This window comes from Zonotrichia leucophrys, unplaced genomic scaffold (assembly GCF_028769735.1).
Source record: "Zonotrichia leucophrys gambelii isolate GWCS_2022_RI unplaced genomic scaffold, RI_Zleu_2.0 Scaffold_347_54459, whole genome shotgun sequence".
In the NCBI taxonomy this organism is placed as follows: domain Eukaryota; kingdom Metazoa; phylum Chordata; class Aves; order Passeriformes; family Passerellidae; genus Zonotrichia; species Zonotrichia leucophrys.
The window spans coordinates 34,812-54,459 of NW_026992552.1; the positions used below are offsets into that span (position 1 = coordinate 34,812).

General features: G+C 50.5%; 1 protein-coding gene across 1 annotated transcript; it reads left to right on the plus strand.

The window, feature by feature from the left end:
• The first annotated feature begins 11,451 nt into the window (after positions 1-11,451).
• Positions 11,452-12,399, plus strand: LOC135441573 (olfactory receptor 14C36-like). Its single transcript, XM_064701129.1, has one exon. The coding sequence runs from the start codon at positions 11,467-11,469 to the stop codon at positions 12,397-12,399; it is 933 nt and encodes a 310-aa protein (XP_064557199.1). The 5' UTR covers positions 11,452-11,466.
• Positions 12,400-19,648: the final 7,249 nt, after the last annotated feature.

The following is a 19,648-nucleotide window of genomic DNA, read 5'->3' on the forward strand; positions in this document are numbered from 1 at the left end:
CCTTGCTCTATTGTCTTCCACTGAGTCTGCTGCATATAGAGATCGTCTGCACACAGGTATCTTTCTGCTACACTTCTTAGGACCCGTTCCCAGAGGCTGTGAGAGTTAGCCCCCCTCATCATTCCTTGGTCTATGACAGGATCCTGTGACAGGGATCCCAAATGCCTGGCTTCAGTGCCATCCAAAATTGTAGCCTCGCCTGCAGCATCCCAGAGACGGACCAGCCAACTAATTATGGATTCATCAGACCTTCGAGTGTAATCCTTCCGTAGGCCACGAAGGTCCTTCAGGGAAAAGGACTCAATACTGGAATCTGATCTTGCACCTGCTGCTTTGACTCCTGACTTTACGTCAGGAGGCACTGAGGTTCCTTCTCCTTCTCCTTCATCATCATCATCATCATTATCATCATCATCATCATCCACTGGTCGATTGGTCTTGTCTGTGCATTTCCCACTTCTAGTGCTGGTAGCAACAGCCATGGGTTTAGCTGCTGGCTTCAAGCCTGGAGTGTTAGCTGCAGCCTGAGTCACCGGGACAGTTGCTGATTTATCTCCCTGCCCCCCTGCCTCTGTCTGCTGCCCTAGAGTATCTAGCAGTGTGCGATAAGCATATGCCAGGGCCCAGCTCACTGCAATGACCTTCCTCTCCTTAGGCTCATCCTGGTACTTCTCTTTCAGATATTTCCCCACCTCAGCTGGGTTCTGAATTTGTTCATGGGGAAAATCCCACACTATAGGGTCAGAGAATTCCTTCAGGATTTGGCCCATATCCTCCCATTTCCCACTTAGGATTTTCAACGCCAGGGTTTACTCCTGAGTCAGGGGTCTCATCAGCCCGTCTAGAAATCTCAGCCCTCATTCTAGAGAAGCAGCAGGCTGTGTAGAGGAAGGTTACCAGATTGAATACCAGGAAGATGGTTTCTTTAACATTCAGGGGAAACTGAACATCCTTCACTAGTGATACAACTGATTCATAGGAGAAGGAGGAAAGCAGAGGCTGAAAAACCTCATTCCCTCCTGCTCCTCCTGCAACAAACTGGATGCATAACCATAGCCATGAACCATTCATACCTGGAGCAGACCCTAGCATGTTTATAAACTTCTTGCACATTATTGCCACCAAACCCAGCAGGATAGCTATTCTGGTCACTGCCCCTCTGATGTAAAAACTACTTATTAGGGGCAATACTAAAGCTATTTCTGAATAAGAAAATAAACCTAGGGACCAGAGAGGTATTAAAATCTCAAAAAACCCTAGGGACCAGAAATGCATGCAAACCTTCACCCCAATAGACATTATGAATCCAAAAAGCATTGCACAAGTCACAAAAAGTGCACAAAAGTCCTCTTGCATTGGGGCATTGCCAGGCCTTCCCTTACAGGTGCCTCTGTTGGTGTCTGGTTAAGACAGAGATCTGCGTGAAGCTCTTCCCACACCGGGGACACTCGTAGGGCCTCTCCCCTGTGTGGATGCGCTGGTGGGTGATGAGGGTGAAGTTGCGCTTGAAGCCCATCCTACAGTCGGGGCAGTGGAAGGGCCTCTCCTCTGTGTGAATGCGCTGGTGCAGGAGGAGATCAGAGCTGGTCTGAAACCTCTTCTGACACTCAGGACACTCGTAGGGCCTCTCCCCAGTGTGGATGCATTGGTGTATGACAAGGGCAGGGCTGGAGCTGAAGCCCTTCCCACTTTCCTGACACTCGTAGGCCTATTCCCCAGTGTGGATCATCTGGTGGCAGAGCAGGGTGCTGCTCTGCCTGAAGCTCTTCCCACACTCCAAGAATTTGTAGGGCTTCTCCCCATCATGAAGCTGCTTATGGACCACCAGCTCCGAGCCCTGGCTTGAGCTCTGTCCACCTTCCTGGCTCAGGGTGGGTGTTTCCTCTTCAGAGAACACTGAGCTGGGTTTGGAGCCCCTCCTCCTGCAGGATCTCTGGGGATTTTCCTCCCCATTGGAATTCTGCACTGTGGAGTCACTCAAAATGGCCTTTTCCATGAGGTTCTGCCATGGAGATTTTTCCTCCATAGATTCCATTCTCAGTTCCTTCCCTGGGGAAGGAAGGACAAGGAAAGGATGGGATTCGCCTCCGTGCCACAGGGAAAGGGGAAGGAGATCCCACCAGTGCATGCCCGGCAGGACGGGGTTGGCAGCAGGGTTGTCCTGCAGCCAGGGTCTGTGCTGGGCTGGGAGATGGAGCTGGAGAGAGGGGGAAAGGGGCACTGACTTCCTCCTCACCTGCCCGGGTGTCCTGAGGTTCCTTCCTGTTCCGGGCAGCCTCCTCCTCCATCAAGTAAAGTCTTGGGAATGGGAAATCCTGTTCTGGGAAGAAAAGAAAGGGCGTACAGTGTATTTTCTACTGGTTTTAAGGCAAACCTGGGGGAGAGTCAAAGTCAGAATTACAATTTAAAAGAAAATTAAGATCAAAGATGCAAATGATACAGAAACACTGCCTTAAACTGACAGAGTCAGGATATAACCTGACACCCTGTTGGTAAGGGTGTTGGCTGCAGTCCCATTAAATGGTGGCTGCAATTCTATTGGAGTGATGAAGGTGATTCTGTCAGAGCAGTGATCCTGCAGAAAGGTCTGGTCTTCCTCTGAAGGTCCAGCGGTGGTTATGGAGCTCTTGTCCTCTGGGAATCCAGTAGGCAAGCTGCTCCTGGTGTTAAAAGCCTCAGCTTATATCCAGGTAGGAATGTTTAGATCCTCCCCCTGGGTGGAGCATCCCACAATGGGATGATGGAATTTTATCAGTCCTGCAGTGACACTCAATGGCCCATTAGCAGAAGATATCTCCCCTGGAGGGCGTTATCAGGGCTGAGTCATGAAAGAGATAAAGAACCCTGCCCTGCCTTTTTATAGCAGTTGATGAAGATGGGGATTGAAAACATGCATTTGGTTACATCTTGCATGGCAACCTGAAACAGTGGGGTAATCCCTGCTCAGGGGGTGAACACCACCCCCCTTACCCAAACTGGCTCAGGTGTAAAACATCCATCCTGGGAAGGCCACACACACAGGGGACAATGTCACACTTGCCCTGCTCCAGGGGAGGTCTCTGTCCCTGTCACTCCCTTGCTCTCCCCCCTTTTCTCTTTCTTTCCATCTCTCTCTCTACCTCACATTTACTGTTCAATAAAATCAATTTTGGATTTGGTCTTGTTAGCACCTTAATTGAGGCAGAGGATTCTGTCTAACAATTTTCTTAACCAGATTGTGACATTATTTTGGCACAGCGGGTTCAGGGCACTCTTGTCTGATGACAAGTGCCTTTGACAACAGCATGGATCCTTCCTCTGAGGAGGTTGTGGTTCTCTCTGGAGGAACTCTTGGAAAATTGGACACAGCTTCCTCTGAGCAACTTATGGGAGAACTGATGAGGAAAATGGCTGTTGTCAGTGACCAGTCAAAAAGAAAATATTTTGTTGTCTTTCCTTGAAAAGTTTGTTAAAATCACTGGAGGAAAGGGGGAAATGTTACCAGCAAGACTGATAAGGTTCATTTACTCCAAGGTGAGGAACACAAGGCTGCTAAAAGTCCCACAAGAAGCCCAGCTCAAGTAGCCAATTCTGGAATAACTCCTGAATTCCCAGGCTTGGGTTCTTTGCCAAATGTGAGAATCGTTATTTTCTTCATCCCTGTCACATTTTGACAGCTACACAGAGTTTCCCTTTCCTTTTAATAATCTGTATTTGGCCTAATTTCCTCTTTCTTTTATTGAAACCTGCCAGCAGCTGAGCTGGAGCTGTGCAGAAACCAATGAAACTTGGAACTGCCCCATCACTGATTCTCTTGTCAGTTTCTTCATGTTTAGAATTTGTTTGTGTTTGCATCACATGTGACTTCAGGTGTTGGTGAGGATGGAACAGGAAAACCTTATAAATATGATTGCCTGGCAAAAGATTTTGAGAATATAGAAACTATAAGCGAGATTGAAATGGAAGCAAGTTTTGAGATCCCTTAGTTACTGAACAACTGGAAAACAATGGTGTGGCCAGCCGAAGGTAATCCCCTCTCGATGAAACAATACCCTCTGCAAGCAGGCAGGTCCAAGGGCCAGAGCAGACCCTGCAGCTTGGCAGATAGGGCCCAAAGAGTAAGATTTAGAGTTTAAAATGTAAAACAGTATGGTAATTTAGTGATTCGTATAGGTTGTATGGAAATGTTATAGGATATGCATGCTGTAGTAGATTGGCTGAAGAGAATCTGAATATTCAACACTGAAGATGATTTATTGTGTTGTAACGGGAACTTCACTCTCTTCCACTTCTCTCTCTCTGTTCTCTTTCCTCGCTCTTCCACTGCCCTTCCTCCGCTCTTCCTCTTCCTCTTCTCTTCTTTTTTCGCACTCACCTCTGCACTTCTTCACCCCCTCCTTTCTACATGCTCTCCGCACTTAAACCTTTGCCGTTGACTCTCTTACACTTTAAGCCTCTCTTCTCTCGGCCCTGCTCTGAGCTGCGGCTGGCAGCTCGCAACAGGGCCCTGCACCCACGCCCTTTGTAATAAACTACAAGTTATACGACTTAGCTTCAAAGAGATCTCGTCTCCGTCCGTCCCTACTGTGCGTGACCCCTGGCACCTACATTGAGGGAAAATCTAATATTCATCAAAGTATTTTATGCAGAGTTAAGTTTGATTTCTACCAAGTTTATTTTTTCCAGTGCACAGAGGATGCTTAAGGGGTCCCTGTGCCTCTCGCCCTGGGTTATGCTTGGGAGAGGAGCTTGGGAGGGTTGTCCCTGTCCCTGTCACCCCAGACCATTCCCCAGGGGCTGTGCCTGTCACCCCAGGCCGTTCCCCAGGGGTGTCCCTGCCCCTGTCACCCCAGGCCATTCCCCAGGGGGTCTCCATCATTCTCACCCCAGGGAATGCCTGGGCGGTCTCCCTCCCTCTCACCCCTGTGCTGGGGGGTGCTCAGGGCAGTCTCTGTCCCTCTCAGCGCAGGGGATGCTCGGGGGTCTCTGTCTCCTCACCCTGGGGGATGCTCGGGGGTCTCCGTCCCTCTGGCCTCAGGCAATGCCTGTGCAGGGCTGGGGACCAGGGGCTCTGTGTCCCTCTCACCGCTGAGGGTGCTCGGGGCTGGGGGGGCTCTCTGACCTTCTCACATCTGGGGAGGCCAGGGGGGTCTCTGTCCCTCTCAGCCCTGCTGTGACCCCACCCAAACATCATCGGGGTCAGAGGGACAGAGACACCCCCAAACCCCCAGAAGGGCTGAACCTGGGATTTGGCTTGGGGCCGAGGATTTAGGAAGGGGCTGGAACTGGGGCTGGGTTTGGAGCTGGGGCTGCGATTTGGATTAGAGCTGGGATTGAGGTTAAGGCGAGACATGGGATTGGCTTTAGGGCTGGAGTTGGGGTTGGGTCTGGGGCTAGATGAATCTGGCACTGAGATGAGATAAAATACAGAACAGTGAGTGTGCCTAAACATGGAGTGAGATTGAGACCAGGGTCAGGTTTGGGACTGAGCTCACCCAGAGCAGGACAGGGGGGATGTCACTGCAGGATGTCCCTGGCATCATCCCAGCCCTCCTCAGGCACCTCCAAACATGAGGGGCCGCTGGGTGTCCCAAGATCCAGGTGCTCCCACCCTGCCCCTCAATACCAGATGAGCATTCCCTGAGGGTAGCCCTGACAGTGACCATTTAGGGCTCTGGGATCAGCCCTCATATCCCTGTGGGAGCGGCTACAGACAGGATGGGAGAGTCCCCCCCACCCTAATTCCTGAGGAACAGTGAAGCCCAGCTGCCGTTTTCTTCTGGTGCCTCCTCCTCTCCTCAGCTGAGGATGTCAAACTCCCCAGGAGCAGAAAAATCCCCATTCCCTGTTTCATTGTGGCTCCAGCCTGGAACATCCACTCAGAATGAAGGACTTTCTGACAGCCCTGCTGAATGACACTGGGAGGAGGTTTGTGAGAAAGGGAAGAAATTGTATTTTGATAGGAAATAAAAGGTGCCAAATTATTTCTTTCTGTCCCATTCATTTTCAGTCAGTTGCAGTTCTGTTTTCAGAGTGCCACCTTCTCAGCTGATTGTGTTTGTGCCCTCCTTTCTCACCTGCCTCTCTTTGCCTGCTCTGTCCCTCTCTGCTCTTGACCTAAGGCCGCTCCCACCAAACACCTTGCCCTGATTTAATTCCCAATCCATGACCTACAACATGTAACGTGTGAAGTAATGAAGGCTGGCAGTGAAATGTCACTGTAGGATCTTGTTCCACTTGGCTTTTGGCTCCTTCTTGAGAGCTTTGCCTTCCAGGGCAGGAACATATTTTCATAGCTGAGAACTGGAATTCCAGCCCCTGGCAGTGTGTGCCGTGGATCCCAGAGAGCCATTCCCGAGGCTCCCAGGGCGCTGCTCCTGCCGTGCCTCCCAAGGAGCTGTGCAGGGCCAGGGGACAAGGTCCAGCAGCTCTGTTGGTTATGCAGTGCCACAACGGCCCCTGGTTCCATGTGTTTCCCTACTGCCAGCAGCGGTTCCTTGGTTCCCATGATGCCCTGTTGTGTCACCATGGATATTTGGTGCCATGAAGTTCTTCAGTGTCACAATGGCCTCCCTCGCTCCATGAGCTTCCACAGCGTCACAATGGCCTCCTTGGATGGGCAGTGTCACCATGGACCATTGGCTCCATGCAGCCCTGCTGGGTCACCATGGTCTCCTTGGATCCACAGTGTCACAATGGACCACTGGATCCACCTGGCCCTGCTGGGTCACCATGACTCCTTGGTTCCATGGGACCCCAGGGTCACAATTGATTCCTTGCTTCTACGTCACCCTCTCAGTGCCAAAATGGCCCCTTTACTCCATGAGGAACACAACATTTTTATAGAAACATTTAGCAAATCCTGCTTAACACAGCTGGGAACATCTGTTTGCATTCAAGAGAGAGGTTAAAGGTGAGGATGGTACCAGCAGCTTCCATCAGCAACAGAGATCCAGGGAAAGGACAAGGACAGAAAATTCATCTGCAAGACTCAGAGAATTCTGCTTCCAGAGATCATTTCTGCTCACACTGTCCCTTGGGAAAAGGTGACACCATTCCAGGCAGCCTGGACTGAGCAGGTGGTTCCTGAGTGGGGTTTGTTGTTCAGGAAACCAGCTCAGGCTTTTCCATTCCATCCTTCCCAAAAGGAAAACTTCTCCTGAGCCTGTGTGCAGGTAGAGCCCTGAGGAGAGCAGGTGGGACATGGTGAACTGGGCTGGGACATGGAGCTGCACAGCTCAGGGGACAAGGTTCTGCTGCAGGGCACAGGGATGTCAGTGCCAGGTGGGCCATGTCAGACATGGTGAGGCTGGGGGTGAGGAGCAGCTTGTCCAAACAGGGTCAGCCTTCAAGGGGCTCATTCTTCTCTGTGCCCAGACCTCCTAAGGAGACATTCAGCATTAGGATCACCTGAGGAATGCTTCTATCAGCTCTTCTTTAAACTGAAAATTAAAAATACTCACTTGATTAAAGAAAGCAAGTCATGAAGTGCACTTTGAAATCATTATTAATGGAACTCCAAACTGACTCCAATCAGCTGCACAAGCCCTGGCGAACTGAAGGAAGAAGGAGACCATGAGGGCTTTCTGTATTTTATTGAGCCACAAAGTAGATTTAGGGCTGAGTCCAGGACCCTCAGGCACTGAGAGAAGGCTGAAGAAGCTGCTCAAGAAATCAGAAGCAAAACTCCAAGTCCCCTGGAGCATCACTGGGCCCCCCTGAGGGCAGGGACTGCCAAAGGCTCCCCAGGGACTGCTGAGAGCAGATCCTTGAGGCCAGGATTGCAGGCAGCCACAAGCTCTGAGCAGGGAACTGCAACTCTGAGCAAGGCCTGGGCGGGTTGGGGGAAGCAGAAAGGCCAAGCCCTGAGCCCAGCCTGGGACAGCAGGGCCTGTCCCTCATGGGTGGCTCGGGGCTGTTTGTGGGGCACTGGGATGTGAGGGGCAGCAAGGACAAATGGCATCAACCTGTGTGACACTGCAGATCCTCATGGAACCAAGGGGCCAGTGGGACACTGTGGGAAGTTGTGGAACCAAGGAGATCATTGTGGCACTGTTGGGGCCCATGGAAGCAAGGGGCCAGTGTGACACTGTGGAGCTTCATGAAAACGAGAGGCTATTGTGAGCTTGTAGTGTGTACCCAGAACACTGAAATGCTGGGGGTGACCAAAAGTTCCTTGACTTGAGTTTGGTGCACAGGAGAAACACCAACCAGATATTGTCAACATGGGCAGATGCAAAGAATATTCTTGCTAGGAAGGGACCCACAAGGATCATCAAGTCCAGCTCTTAAATGAATGGCCCACACAGGGATTGAACCCATAGCCTCAGTAATACCAGTACCATGCTCTAACCAACTGAGCTCAGAGGTCAAAATGGCACAAAATTTTACTGACAAAATATAGACAATCCAGGAAATTTGGCAAAGGTTTTAATACAACATCTATTTCAACATAAACCTCTCATCATAACATAAACTTGAATAACTTAGCCCATTTAACCTTAAAACCTTTAATTCTGAAGATGTTAATTTACTCAAAAATGTTACAGGTAAGTAGGATTTGAAGAAGAAATAGAAAACAACAGCAAGACACAAATCTGTAGAAAGACACACACATAGGTACCAACAGTGCCTGATGTGTGATTGACAGCTCAGTCAATAAGACCTGGGTTAGCACTGCCCCTGCTGTGTGATTGACAGCTCTGTCATAGTCAGATGAAGATGATTTCAGAGATAGATGAAGAGAACTTTTGCTCTTAAACAGCTTATCTTTAAACTAATACCCTGTTAGTTGACATGGCCCATAAAGACAACTGTGGGAAAAGCTGTGTAGAAGTTGGAGGGACTTCACAATTACAGATTTTTCTGGGTCGCTGCTATTAGTGGAAATAAAAAGCCACAAGAGAACTGTTTTCTTAGATGGAAGTCTCCATAACATTAACAAGAGGAGCTTCTCTCCTTAAGTGAACTGAAAAAAGGCTATTCTAGAGGTGGTAAAGTGACTGAATTGTTTGGGGTTTGTCTCTTTGTATTCTCAGTAAGAAAGAGAAGGTTGTATGGAGGGGCGAAGTGTTCTGAAAGTTTTGTTCTGATTCTTATTTCTCGTTCTTTAATTACTACTTATAAGCTCTAATTTATACCCTTTTAAAGCTTTGAGCCTGCTTTTCCTTTCTCCTAATCCTATCTTGCAGCAAGAAATGAGTAAGGGCATTCTAGTGAGTGCACTAGTAATTAGCCAACACTGAACCGAAACTGATTTTGAGAAATCTCAAAATGGTGAACCAAAACCACTACAGAAACATTTCTGATGAACTCCACAAGAGCAGATGGAAATAAAGGCAGAACCATAGTTTGTCAGGACTTGCTTGATCCTAATGAGCCCTGTGGTGCATTTGGAGCTGAGCCCTACAACCTCAGGGCCTGAGAAGAGGCTGCACAAATGTTTCCAGGAGTCAAAGTCAGAAGAAACACCCAAAGTGTCTCGAGGCATAAATGGGTCCCACTGAGGTCATTCCCAACACAGGCTACTCCTGGACTGCTTGGAGGAAAGAATTGGAGGCCAGGATGGCACTAAATGCTCTCAGAGACTCAGTGTGGAAAGGAAAATCCAAAGTACATTAAAAATCTTGAGTATCTCAAAGTATTAATGTGCCCCACTGAGTGTCAGTACAGAGCTATCAAGGGACTCATTAAAGTAGATAATTGGGGCCATGATTGCACAAACTTCTCATAGAGTTTGTATGAAAAGTGAAACACCAAGTACCTTAAAATAACTGAAGTACCTTGAAGCATTAATGAGCCCACTGAGTATTGTTACTGACAAAAGCTCTCAAAGGACTCATTAAAGCAGATAATTTCAGACCATGATTGCCCAAACCTCTCAGAGACTCCAAGGCCAAAGCCAAAGCCAAAGTCCTTTGAAAATCCTGCAGTCCCTGGGAGCATTCAGGAGCCCCCAGGGCCATTCCTGAGCAAGGCTCCCCAGGGACTCCTTCCAGCAGATCCTTGAGGCTACTGGGATGTGGGCTAGGGGGAGATGCTGAGGGCAGGACAAGGGGCTGAGAGTGCCCAGCCTGGCTGGGGCTGTGCCAGGAGGCCTCACGGCCTCAGGACAAGGTGTCTCCTCACAGTCCTTGGTGGCACAGACCCTGCTGTGGCCCAGGGCACCAAGACTTGGCTCCTCTTTGTCCCCACCTGTCATCACTGCCTGCAGTTCTCTGCTCTGCCTGGGGCCTGGGGACACTTTCTCAGTTGTGTCCCTCAGTGGGACCCATTAAAAGTCCAAGAAACTTTGGAGTTGGATTCTGACTTGGAGTTCTGGAGAGGTTTCTTCAGCTCCCTCTCAGGGACTGATGTTCAGGGCCTGAGCACAAAGCCCCAGAGGCTCATTAAAGTCCTGGTGCTGTGTCTGTGCTGCTGAGCTGGGCTGGGCTCCTGGCACAGAGACAGCTCCTGGTAACCAAGAAGAGCTTCAAAAGCACATTTCTCTTGATGAGCAGCTTTTCTGCCAGCCCAGCAGGGCTGGGGCACTGCCTGCAGCCAGCCCGGGCACAGCACAGAGGCACAGAGAGCTTCAATCAGTCAGGGCTAGGAAGGTGCTGAGACAGCCCTTCCTGGGGCAGTCTCAGTACCTGGGGCCTGGGGCAGAATCACTGCCAGCCCTTGGCACAGGAACCTCTGGCTGCAGGACAATGCAGCTGCAGCTCCTGGAGTGATCTCCTAAAGCTGGAACATCCCAATGCCTACAGACCCTGTGAGTACATTCTCTGATTGTCTCTTGTGCAGAGCAGCCAGGGGTGCCCAGGGCTGTCGTACAGAGCAGGGTCCTGCAGCCCAAGGTGCTGTGCTAGGGCAGGGATTCTGCTGCCTGCCAGGGACAGCTCTCAACCAGCCCTGGCAGCTGCTCCCAGCACTGGGGGACAAGATGTGGGTGGGAGGAGACAGCTGGTAAGGCTTGGAAGTGTTCTCATGGTGTGGTAAGGATGCTGCATTGTTCAGGACTGCTCGCAGCGTGGCATTAAACAGCAGAACATAATCAGTAGATTATACAGGGAGCAGAGCAAGGCAGGGGCTGCAGGAAAGGCAAAGTCCTGCTTTTTAATCTATTGTTTTGGGTTACCTGAATGGGATATTGACCATAAATACTCATTTCAGTTCAGCTTGAGGCAAATAAAAAAAAAATCTCTGATCTAAACAAATCAGGCAGTGACAGAAATCAGCACCAGGCCCCTTAGAGGCAGCATCAGTGTTGCTTTTCCAGCCTCCTCAGGGTTGCTCTGACATTCCTATCAGAACCTGCAGAGCCAGAGCTGCCCCTGAGCAGTGCCTGAGCTGGGAGGGGTCTACAGGGCAGAGCTGAGCCCCCAGGGATGGGCAGGCAGTGGGGAGAAAGTGCCCCCAAGCTGTGCTGGGATATTTCAAGTCCTCTCCAAACCCAACTATTCCATGATTACTTTTTCTGCAGGTCCCCATGCCAAGACAGAAGAAATGTCCAACAGCAGCTTCATAAAGCACTTCCTCCTGCTGCCATTGGCAGACACGTGGCAGCTGCAGCTCCTGCACTTCTGCCTCTTGCTGGGCATCTCCCTGGCTGCCCTCCTGGGCAACGGCCTCATCATCAGCGCCGTAGCCTGCGGCCACCACCTGCACACGCCCATGTTCTTCTTCCTGCTCAACCTGGCCCTCAGCGACCTGGGCTCCATCTGCACCACTGTCCCAAAAGCCATGCACAATTCCCTCTGGGACACCAGGAACATCTCCTACTCAGGATGTGCCACACAACTCTTTTTCTTTATGTTCTTCATCTCAGCAGAGTTTTCCCTCCTGACAGTCATGTGCTATGACCGCTACGTGTCCATCTGCAAACCCCTGCACTACGGGACCCTGCTGGGCAGCAGAGCTTGTGCCCACATGGCAGCAGCTGCCTGGGCCAGTGGCTTTCTCCATGCTCTGCTGCACACAGCCAATACATTTTCCTTGCCCCTGTGCCAGGGCAATGTCCTGGGCCAGTTCTTCTGTGAAATCCCACAGATCCTCAAGCTTTCCTGTGCCAAATCCTATTTCAGGGAACTGGGGCTCATTGTTGTTAGTGCCTGTTTATCATTTGGTTGTTTTGTGTTCATTGTTTTCTCCTATGTGCAGATCTTCAGGGCTGTGCTGAGGATCCCCTCTGAGCATGGACGGCACAAAGCCTTTTCCACCTGCCTCCCTCACCTGGCTGTGGTCTCCCTGTTCATCAGCACTGCAGCAACTGCTCACCTGAAACCTTCCTCCATCTCTTCCCCATCTCTGGATTTGGCCCTGTCAGTTCTTTACTCGGTGGTGGCTCCAGCCCTGAACCCCCTCGTCTACAGCCTGAGGAATCAGGAGCTGAAGGCTGCAGTGAGGAAACTGATGACTGGATGCTTTCAGAAGCATTAAAATGCTGGCCAGTTTCTGCAAGTCACTCGTAGTAACAATAATCTTTGAAACTTCTTGTTTCTTTCAGTTTGGAATTTCTTTTCCTCTGTTTTAATTTTTAAATTTTGTCAAAAAAAAAAAGTCATTTTTCGTGCCATGTCTCATTTTTTTCTCTCCATCTTCCCTGTGGCCACAGACTGTTTCAATGAGGGGCTGTGCTCTCTGTGGCTTTGAAAAAACTGAAGAATTTCCCAGCAGAGTTTTCTGCAGAGATGCCCTTTTGTTGCCTTCTCTGGAGCTGCAGTGGCAATGTCTGTGTTCAGAGCTGGGGGCAGATCAGTGCTGACCCAGCAGCTGTGCCCAGCAGCAGTAGCAGCACTTGGTGTTGCCAGTGCTGCTGCCGTGGCCCTGCCCCGCTGCCCTGGTGGCCCTGGTGTTGCTGCAGAGCCTGAGTGCTCTCGGGGCCGGGCACAGCCCTGGGGGTGGCAGTGCCGGGGCTGCAGCAGGGACAGGCCATGGGCACTGCTGGGGCAGCGCTGACGCCTCAGGCCAGGCCCTGGGGGCTCCAGGCTCCTTGCCCAGGCTCTCTCAAGAACACACCCAGGCCAATGCTCAGCACAGAAAAACCCCGTGAGCAGCCCCAGGCTGGCCGTGGGCAGGCTGGGGGCAAACAGCATGGCTGGGGCTCTGCAAGGGCCCTGGGGGAGACGGGAAGGAGCAGCAGAGCAGGGGCTGATCCATCCCCAGTGCGCTGCACAGCCCAGAGCAGCGTCCCAGAGCGTCCTCATGGAGCTGCCAACAACATCCCCCCTCTGCAGCCCTGGCCTCTCCCCCAGCTCACACAGGTGCCCCATCCTTGCAGGCACAGACATGGCAGCACTGGCTCAGCAGCCCCTGTTTGCATTGCCCACAGCAGGGGGAGCACCCCCATGCTGTTGCTGTGGGGACATGAACCTGAGGGAGCACAAATGCCATCAGTCCCTGGGGCCAGCAAGGGCTGGGGGACACCAGCGAAACCACTCAGCTTTGTCCTGGCCTCTGCAGTCAGCCAGAAAGTTTGTTCCCATCAGCTGGGAGTTTCCTGTCCCACTGCAGACGCTGTTGCTCAGAGCCAGGCCTGCCTTGCAGCCAGCCCCAAAGTGCCCTGAGCATTTCCTTTGCTTCACCTTTGCTTTCTTTACTACTAGATTTCTTCCTATTGCCCAAGCCTTTCCTCTGTCCGGCAAACAGCCCACCCCTGTTTGCCCTTTCCTCTCTGGCCCCACTCCCCATTGCAGTTCCTTACTTGGCACCATGGGAATGTCCCTTGGGCAGCAGGATCATCCTGCAAATGCTGCAGGAATTGTCTGCAGGCTCCTGCAGTGCCTGGTGCTGCTCCCTTGCCAGAAGCACCCCAGAACAGGGGGGCACATCTGGGCTGCTGTGTCTGGCTCTGGGGCTCCCTGTTCTGGGCAATGAAGAGGAGCTGCAGAGGCTCAGCAGGACTGACAGGATGGGCTTTGGAGCTGGCAGGAGAAGCTGAGGGACCTGGGCTGCTGGAGCTTCTGAAGGGGAAGGCCAGGGCTCCTCCTGTGACTGCTCCAAGGCTCGTTCCAGAGAATCCCAGAATCAGCAAGGTTGGAAAAGTCTTTGGAGATCATCAAGTCCAATCTGTGTCCTGACACCGCCTTGTCTGCCCTGGACGTCCTCTTCTCCTGGATAAACAACCTCAGCTGCTCCCTCAGCATCTCCTCACAGGACTTGTGTTCCAGACCCATCACCAGCCTTGTTGCCCTTCTCTGGACATGCTCCTGCCCCTCAAAGTCCTTCCTAAATTTGGGGCTCAGAGCTGCAAACAGCATTTGAGGGGCTGCCCAACCAGTGCTGAGCACAGGGGAAGAAACACTGCCCTGCTCCTTCTGGCCACACCATTCCTGATCCAGGCCAGGAGCCATTGGCCTTATTGCCCACCTGGGCACACTGCTGGCTCATGTCCAGCCTGCTGTCCATCAGTCCCTGCAGGTCCCTTTCTGCCTGGCTGCTGTCCAGCCACTCTGTGCCCAGCCTGTAGTGCTGCAGGGGTTGTTGTGGCCAAAGTGCAGGACCCGGTAGTTGGAGTTGTTCAACCTCACCTTGTTGGATTTGGGCCCTGGATCCAGCCTGTCCAGGGCCCTGTGCAGAGCCCTCCTACCCTCCAGCAGATCCACACTCCCAGACAACTTGGTGTCTCCATGGTTCCATTGGGCCCCAGAGTGTCCCAATGGTCTCCATGTTTCCATGAGGCCTCCCAGTGTCACAATGTCCCTTTGGTTCCATAGAGCCTCTTGATGTCACAAAGTCCCTTGGATCCTTGGGCCCTGCAGTGTCATAATGGCGCCGTCGTCCCCCAAAGCCCTGCAGTGTCACAATGGATCCTTGGTTCTGTGAGGTCTGGCAGTGCAGCAATGCTCTCCTTGGTTCACAAATGTCACAATGGCATCTCGGTCCCAAGGGCCACCACGATGTCCAACATGTTTCCTTCATTCCAGGAGTCCCTGAGGAGCAGCACTGGCCCCTGGGTTCCATGGTGCCCTGCAGTGTCACAATGGCCCCATCCTGACACCAGGTCCTGCTCTGTCACAATTCTCTGCATGGTCCCACAAGGGCCTGCAGGGTCACAGTGGCCTCTTGGTTCCATGAGGCCTCATAGTTCCACAATGAATTCCTTGGTGCTGCAGTGCCACAATGGAACCTTGGTGACACAAGATCCTGCAGTGTCACCAGGGACCCTTGGTTCCATGGCGCACCACAGTGTCACAATTGTTCCCTCATTTCCCAGAGTCCATGAAATGGAGCAATGGCCCCTTGATTCCATTGCCCCCAAGCTCTCCCAAGGGTCTCCTTGGTTCTCCAGTGGCACAAAGGCCCCTTGGTTCCACAAGGCCATGCAGTGTCACAGTGGCCTCTGTGGTTCTACCAGGACCCAGACTGTCACCATGGACTCCTTGCTTCAATTCAGCCCCACAGTGTCACAATGGCCCCTTGGTTTTGTGCTGCCATGTCATACACAGTGTCACCCTGGTCCTCTTAGTGCCACCAGGCCTTCAGTGTCACAATGGCCCCTTGCTTCCCCAGTGCCCTGCAGTGTCACAATCATCAGAGAATCAACCAGGCTGGAAAAGGCCTTGGAGAGCATCAAGTCCAACCTGGGACCCAATACTACCTTGTCACCCTGACCATGGCACTGAGTGTTGTTGGGAATTTAGCTGCTAGAAAATGGAAAAGTACAAAACCATGGCTAATTCCAAGTCCTGCACCTGTGTAGATAGTGTTTCCTTGGGACTAGCTGTGGTATAATAACAGTGAAAAAGACATGAGAAAAGAGAGATGTAACCCCTAAGGAATGAGGAAGAGTTGATGGTATAGTTTAACCAATAGATTGCTTAGCTTACAGAATATTCACAAGCTTATTACTCGTTGTATAAGTGTCTGATGCTCTCTTCAATATACGGAATTTGCTTATCACTCATATTGAGTGTCTGAGTCTCCCCTCCCTGACAAATGGCTCATCCCCGACAAAGGCCTTGTTTCTGCGACAAATGGTGCCCGAACAGCGACCCTATGGACCCCTGCAAGTCACGGTGGGTGCAGTATTTGGGTGTCAGTCCCGACGCAGCCCGGGAGGCACAAAAAGCGGCCCTGCCTTAGGCGACCCTATACAGGAGACCTAGAGAAAGGCGAAAGAGTGGACTTCAGTGCCCTGGCGACCTCACAGGAGAGCCCAGCTGACCAAATGCCGTCGAAATCCTGGAAAGGCTTGGAAAGGCTGCAGCGTGCTAAATGAATGGCAAGTTAAAAGTTAATACAGGGACAAACGGCATATAATCCTTTTAAATGCTTTTTAGAAAAGCGGGGACTATAGACTGTTGACTTGGGAAGAGAATTCCCGAGATTGCTGCAAGCATACATATGCACAATATATCAGTGACCCTGCTGCGATGGCGGCAGCAGCCGTGGCTCAGGACGCCTGCAGGGCTGTGCCACTCCAATCTCGGCATGGGCGCAGCGGCGGGAGCGACGGCGGCCGCGGGGGGAGCAACGGCGGCTGCGGGGAAAGCGACCCACGCGGCCACGGGTGCAGCGGAGTCTGCAGTGCACGCAGCAAAGAGCCCAACGCGGGGGGGTGCCCCCTCCGACACAGGCGCCGCGGGACCGGAGCGCTTTTTCCAGCGGAGTGCTTCTCCCTCTGACCCGCAGCGGGCAAGGGCTTCGGTGTGAGACCTTTACAGCCGTAATAATTGTAACTCTTGTCAACAAAGGGAAAAGATTCCTGCTGCAATTAAGAGACCAGTGATGGTAAACAAACAACACCAAATACTATTGCGCCAGCGTTTATCACCTAAGTTAGAAGAACCCTTTTGTTTTTCTTAGCAGAGACTGTGAAAGAGAAATTAGCATAAGTGAATGCGGGAGTCAAATTTCGGCCGATTTGGCTCACAAGTATTCGTTGTGCCGTCTTGGGGTCACCGGTATTGACATAGACTCTAAATACTAGAAGCACAGTCTTTAATCGGTAGAACATCAAACTCTGAAATTATGTTTTGAAAAATTTGAAAATGTTAAATTTGTGTTAAGGTAATTGTATAAGTAAGATGTAATGAGTATTGAGTATGTTTTTGTGTTTTTTAAGCTTTGTTTAAATGTGGTAAAGGTAAAAGCAAACACTGAATTTAAAAGAATCTTTTACAGGTATACCTTAAACAAACTTCTTATGTATAAGTGCATTCAAGTATAAAAATGCTGCAGCAAACACGTGAAGAAAGTTGTTTTAGTTTAGTATTTTAGAATCAGGCCTGTAAGTAAGTTATAGTGAATGCTATATTCTATTTTTATAGTAAGTTTTATTTGTTACTAAGTAGTTTAAGTTGAGTTGTGTATTAAGTGCCATTAGATGTTAAATACTGTTGAGGTTAAGTTTTGTTAAGTTTTCTGTTAAGATTAAATTATATTAGGTTTAAGTTAAGTTAGATTCTGTTAAGTTTGAATTATATTGGGTTTAAGTTGTATAAAATTTAAAGTCAGTTAAGTTCTATTAAGGTTAAGTTCTGTTAAATTTAAATACTTTAAGTTTAAGTGTTTTAAGTGCTATTAAGTTTAAGTAATGTTAGATAGATTTATGCTTTTATGATAGGCATTTAGGCCTTGCTAGCTGAGAATATTGCTTATAGTGTAATAATTGTTAGAATTACCTATTTTTGTGTTACAAAGAGTGTGACAGTTAGCCCATAGAACTTTTCCTTTTTTCTTTAAAAAATAAAAACAGGGGAGATGTTGGGAATCTAGCTGCTAGAGAATAGAAAAGTACAAAACCATAGCTAATTCCAAGTCTGGCACCTGCAAGATAACAGTGTCCTTGGGCCTAGCTGTGGTAGGATAACAAGCAGTGAAAGAGACATGAGAAAAAAGAGATGTAACCCCTAAGGAATGAGGAAGAGTTGATGGTACAGTTTAACCAATAGATTGCTTAGCTTACAGAATATTCATAAGCTTATTACTCGCTGTATAAGTGTCTGATGCTCTCTTCAATAAACGGAATTTGCTTATCACTCATATTGAGTGTCTGAGTCTCCCCTCACTGACAAATGGCTCGATCCCCGGCAAAGGCCCACATTTTTTTTTCTCTGCAACACAGAGGGAGCTTCAGGCAAAGGCTTTATTTCTTTATTGGAAAAACTCCTGCTAAATCATGAGGTGGAGAAATGACACTGAACAGCCACCATGGATCCTCAAACCCCTGCAGGGCTCCCAGACTTCTAAAATTCCTTCAAAGAGAGGAGACTGGGAGCGGCTGCATCCAATCCCAGCCCCAGACTTTGTCAAAGGTGTAAAGGATTGGAGAGGTGGAATTGAACCTTTAACCCAATTTGTCCCACAGAATTAATGATGGGATACCCGATAGATTTATATAAATATTACTCTGATTGATTCTAATCATGATTAGAAGAAAGAACTTAACCAGAGTTATTTCCTCCACAGTTCAGGAGCTATAACAATTATTAGAATACAGTGCTCTAGGAAGCAGTTTTGAAGTCAACAGGGCCTCGCTGGAGTTGTTGGAGGCCATTGCAGGCAGAGCCTCCTGCTCCAGCAGGAACTGCCTTTCCTGTGCCATCAGCAGGGCAGGTCCCGCTGCAGGAAAAGCCCCAGGCCAGCCCCAGCACAGGGAAAGGCTCGGGCACAAGGGCAGAGTGCCGTGCTGGGAGCTGTGCCAGGGAGAGCCTGAGGCACCAAAGGCACCTTGGCAGCAGCAGCTGCTTGCAGGCCATGGCCAGAAGCCTCCCTTGGCAGCCCGGCCTGGTGGCCACCACTGCAGAGCTGCTGCCTCAGGGCTCATTCCTGGCTGGGCTCTGAAAAGCCACTTCTGCTCCAGGAGCCTGACTGGGAAGCCATTGGCCCCAGCACTTTGGGGACAAGATATTAATGACAAAACTCTTCATGCCAGCAGAGCCAAGGCAGGGACAGAGGAAAGGGAGAGCCAGGCCCAGGGGACAGGGCTGCCATGGTGATGGCTGTGAGGTCACTGCCCCTGCAGCAGCCTGGCTACCCTCAGCAGACATTCTGGCCAGAAGCCTTGTGAGGGCACCCAGCACATCAGAGACCCCACACTACAGGAATTCTGTCACTGGGAATGAGAGGGTTTCACTGGGTCAGGTTGGACAACGCTCCTGCTCTTGGACAATTCCTGGGATGGGGAATCCACTTCTCTGGAAAAACACTTGCCATTTTTTGCCACTTTCATAATTGTAAAATACTTACTTCTCCTAACAAATGTAAATCCACCCTCATTAAGTTTACAAATATTGACATTTCTTCTGTCGTAGCAGGACTTGGGAGAAAATGACTTTGATCACTTTTTTCCATTTCACAACTCTTGGAGAGGACCCAAAAATCTCCTAGGATGGGGTTTGGAGGCCTCATCACATAAACAGCAGGTAGAGGCTGAGGGCTCTGTGGTCAGTTGTGTGGAGACAGGACAGAACAGGAATAGCCTGGGAGGGATGGAAGGGTGGTTTCAGAGAGGCTGGAGCTTTTCTTCTTTGTGTGAAACAGCCAAAGAAAGGAATAATGGCACCAAGGGCAGCTGGAGAGGCACAGATGCAACATGAAGAGAGTGAAATTTCTCTCCCAGGGCAGGACTGTGGTGCAGCACGTCCCCCAGCAGGAGCCTGGAGCAGCCCAAGGCTCTGTGTGGGCAGGCAGGGGCAGGCAGGAGGCAGAGCTGTCAGCAAAGGAAGGGCCCAGCCAGGTGGGG

Coding starts and splice junctions, on each gene's coding strand:
- LOC135441573 (XM_064701129.1), top strand. CDS start 11,467: ATGTCCAACAGCAGCTTCATAAAGCACTTCCTCCTGCTGCCATTGGCA.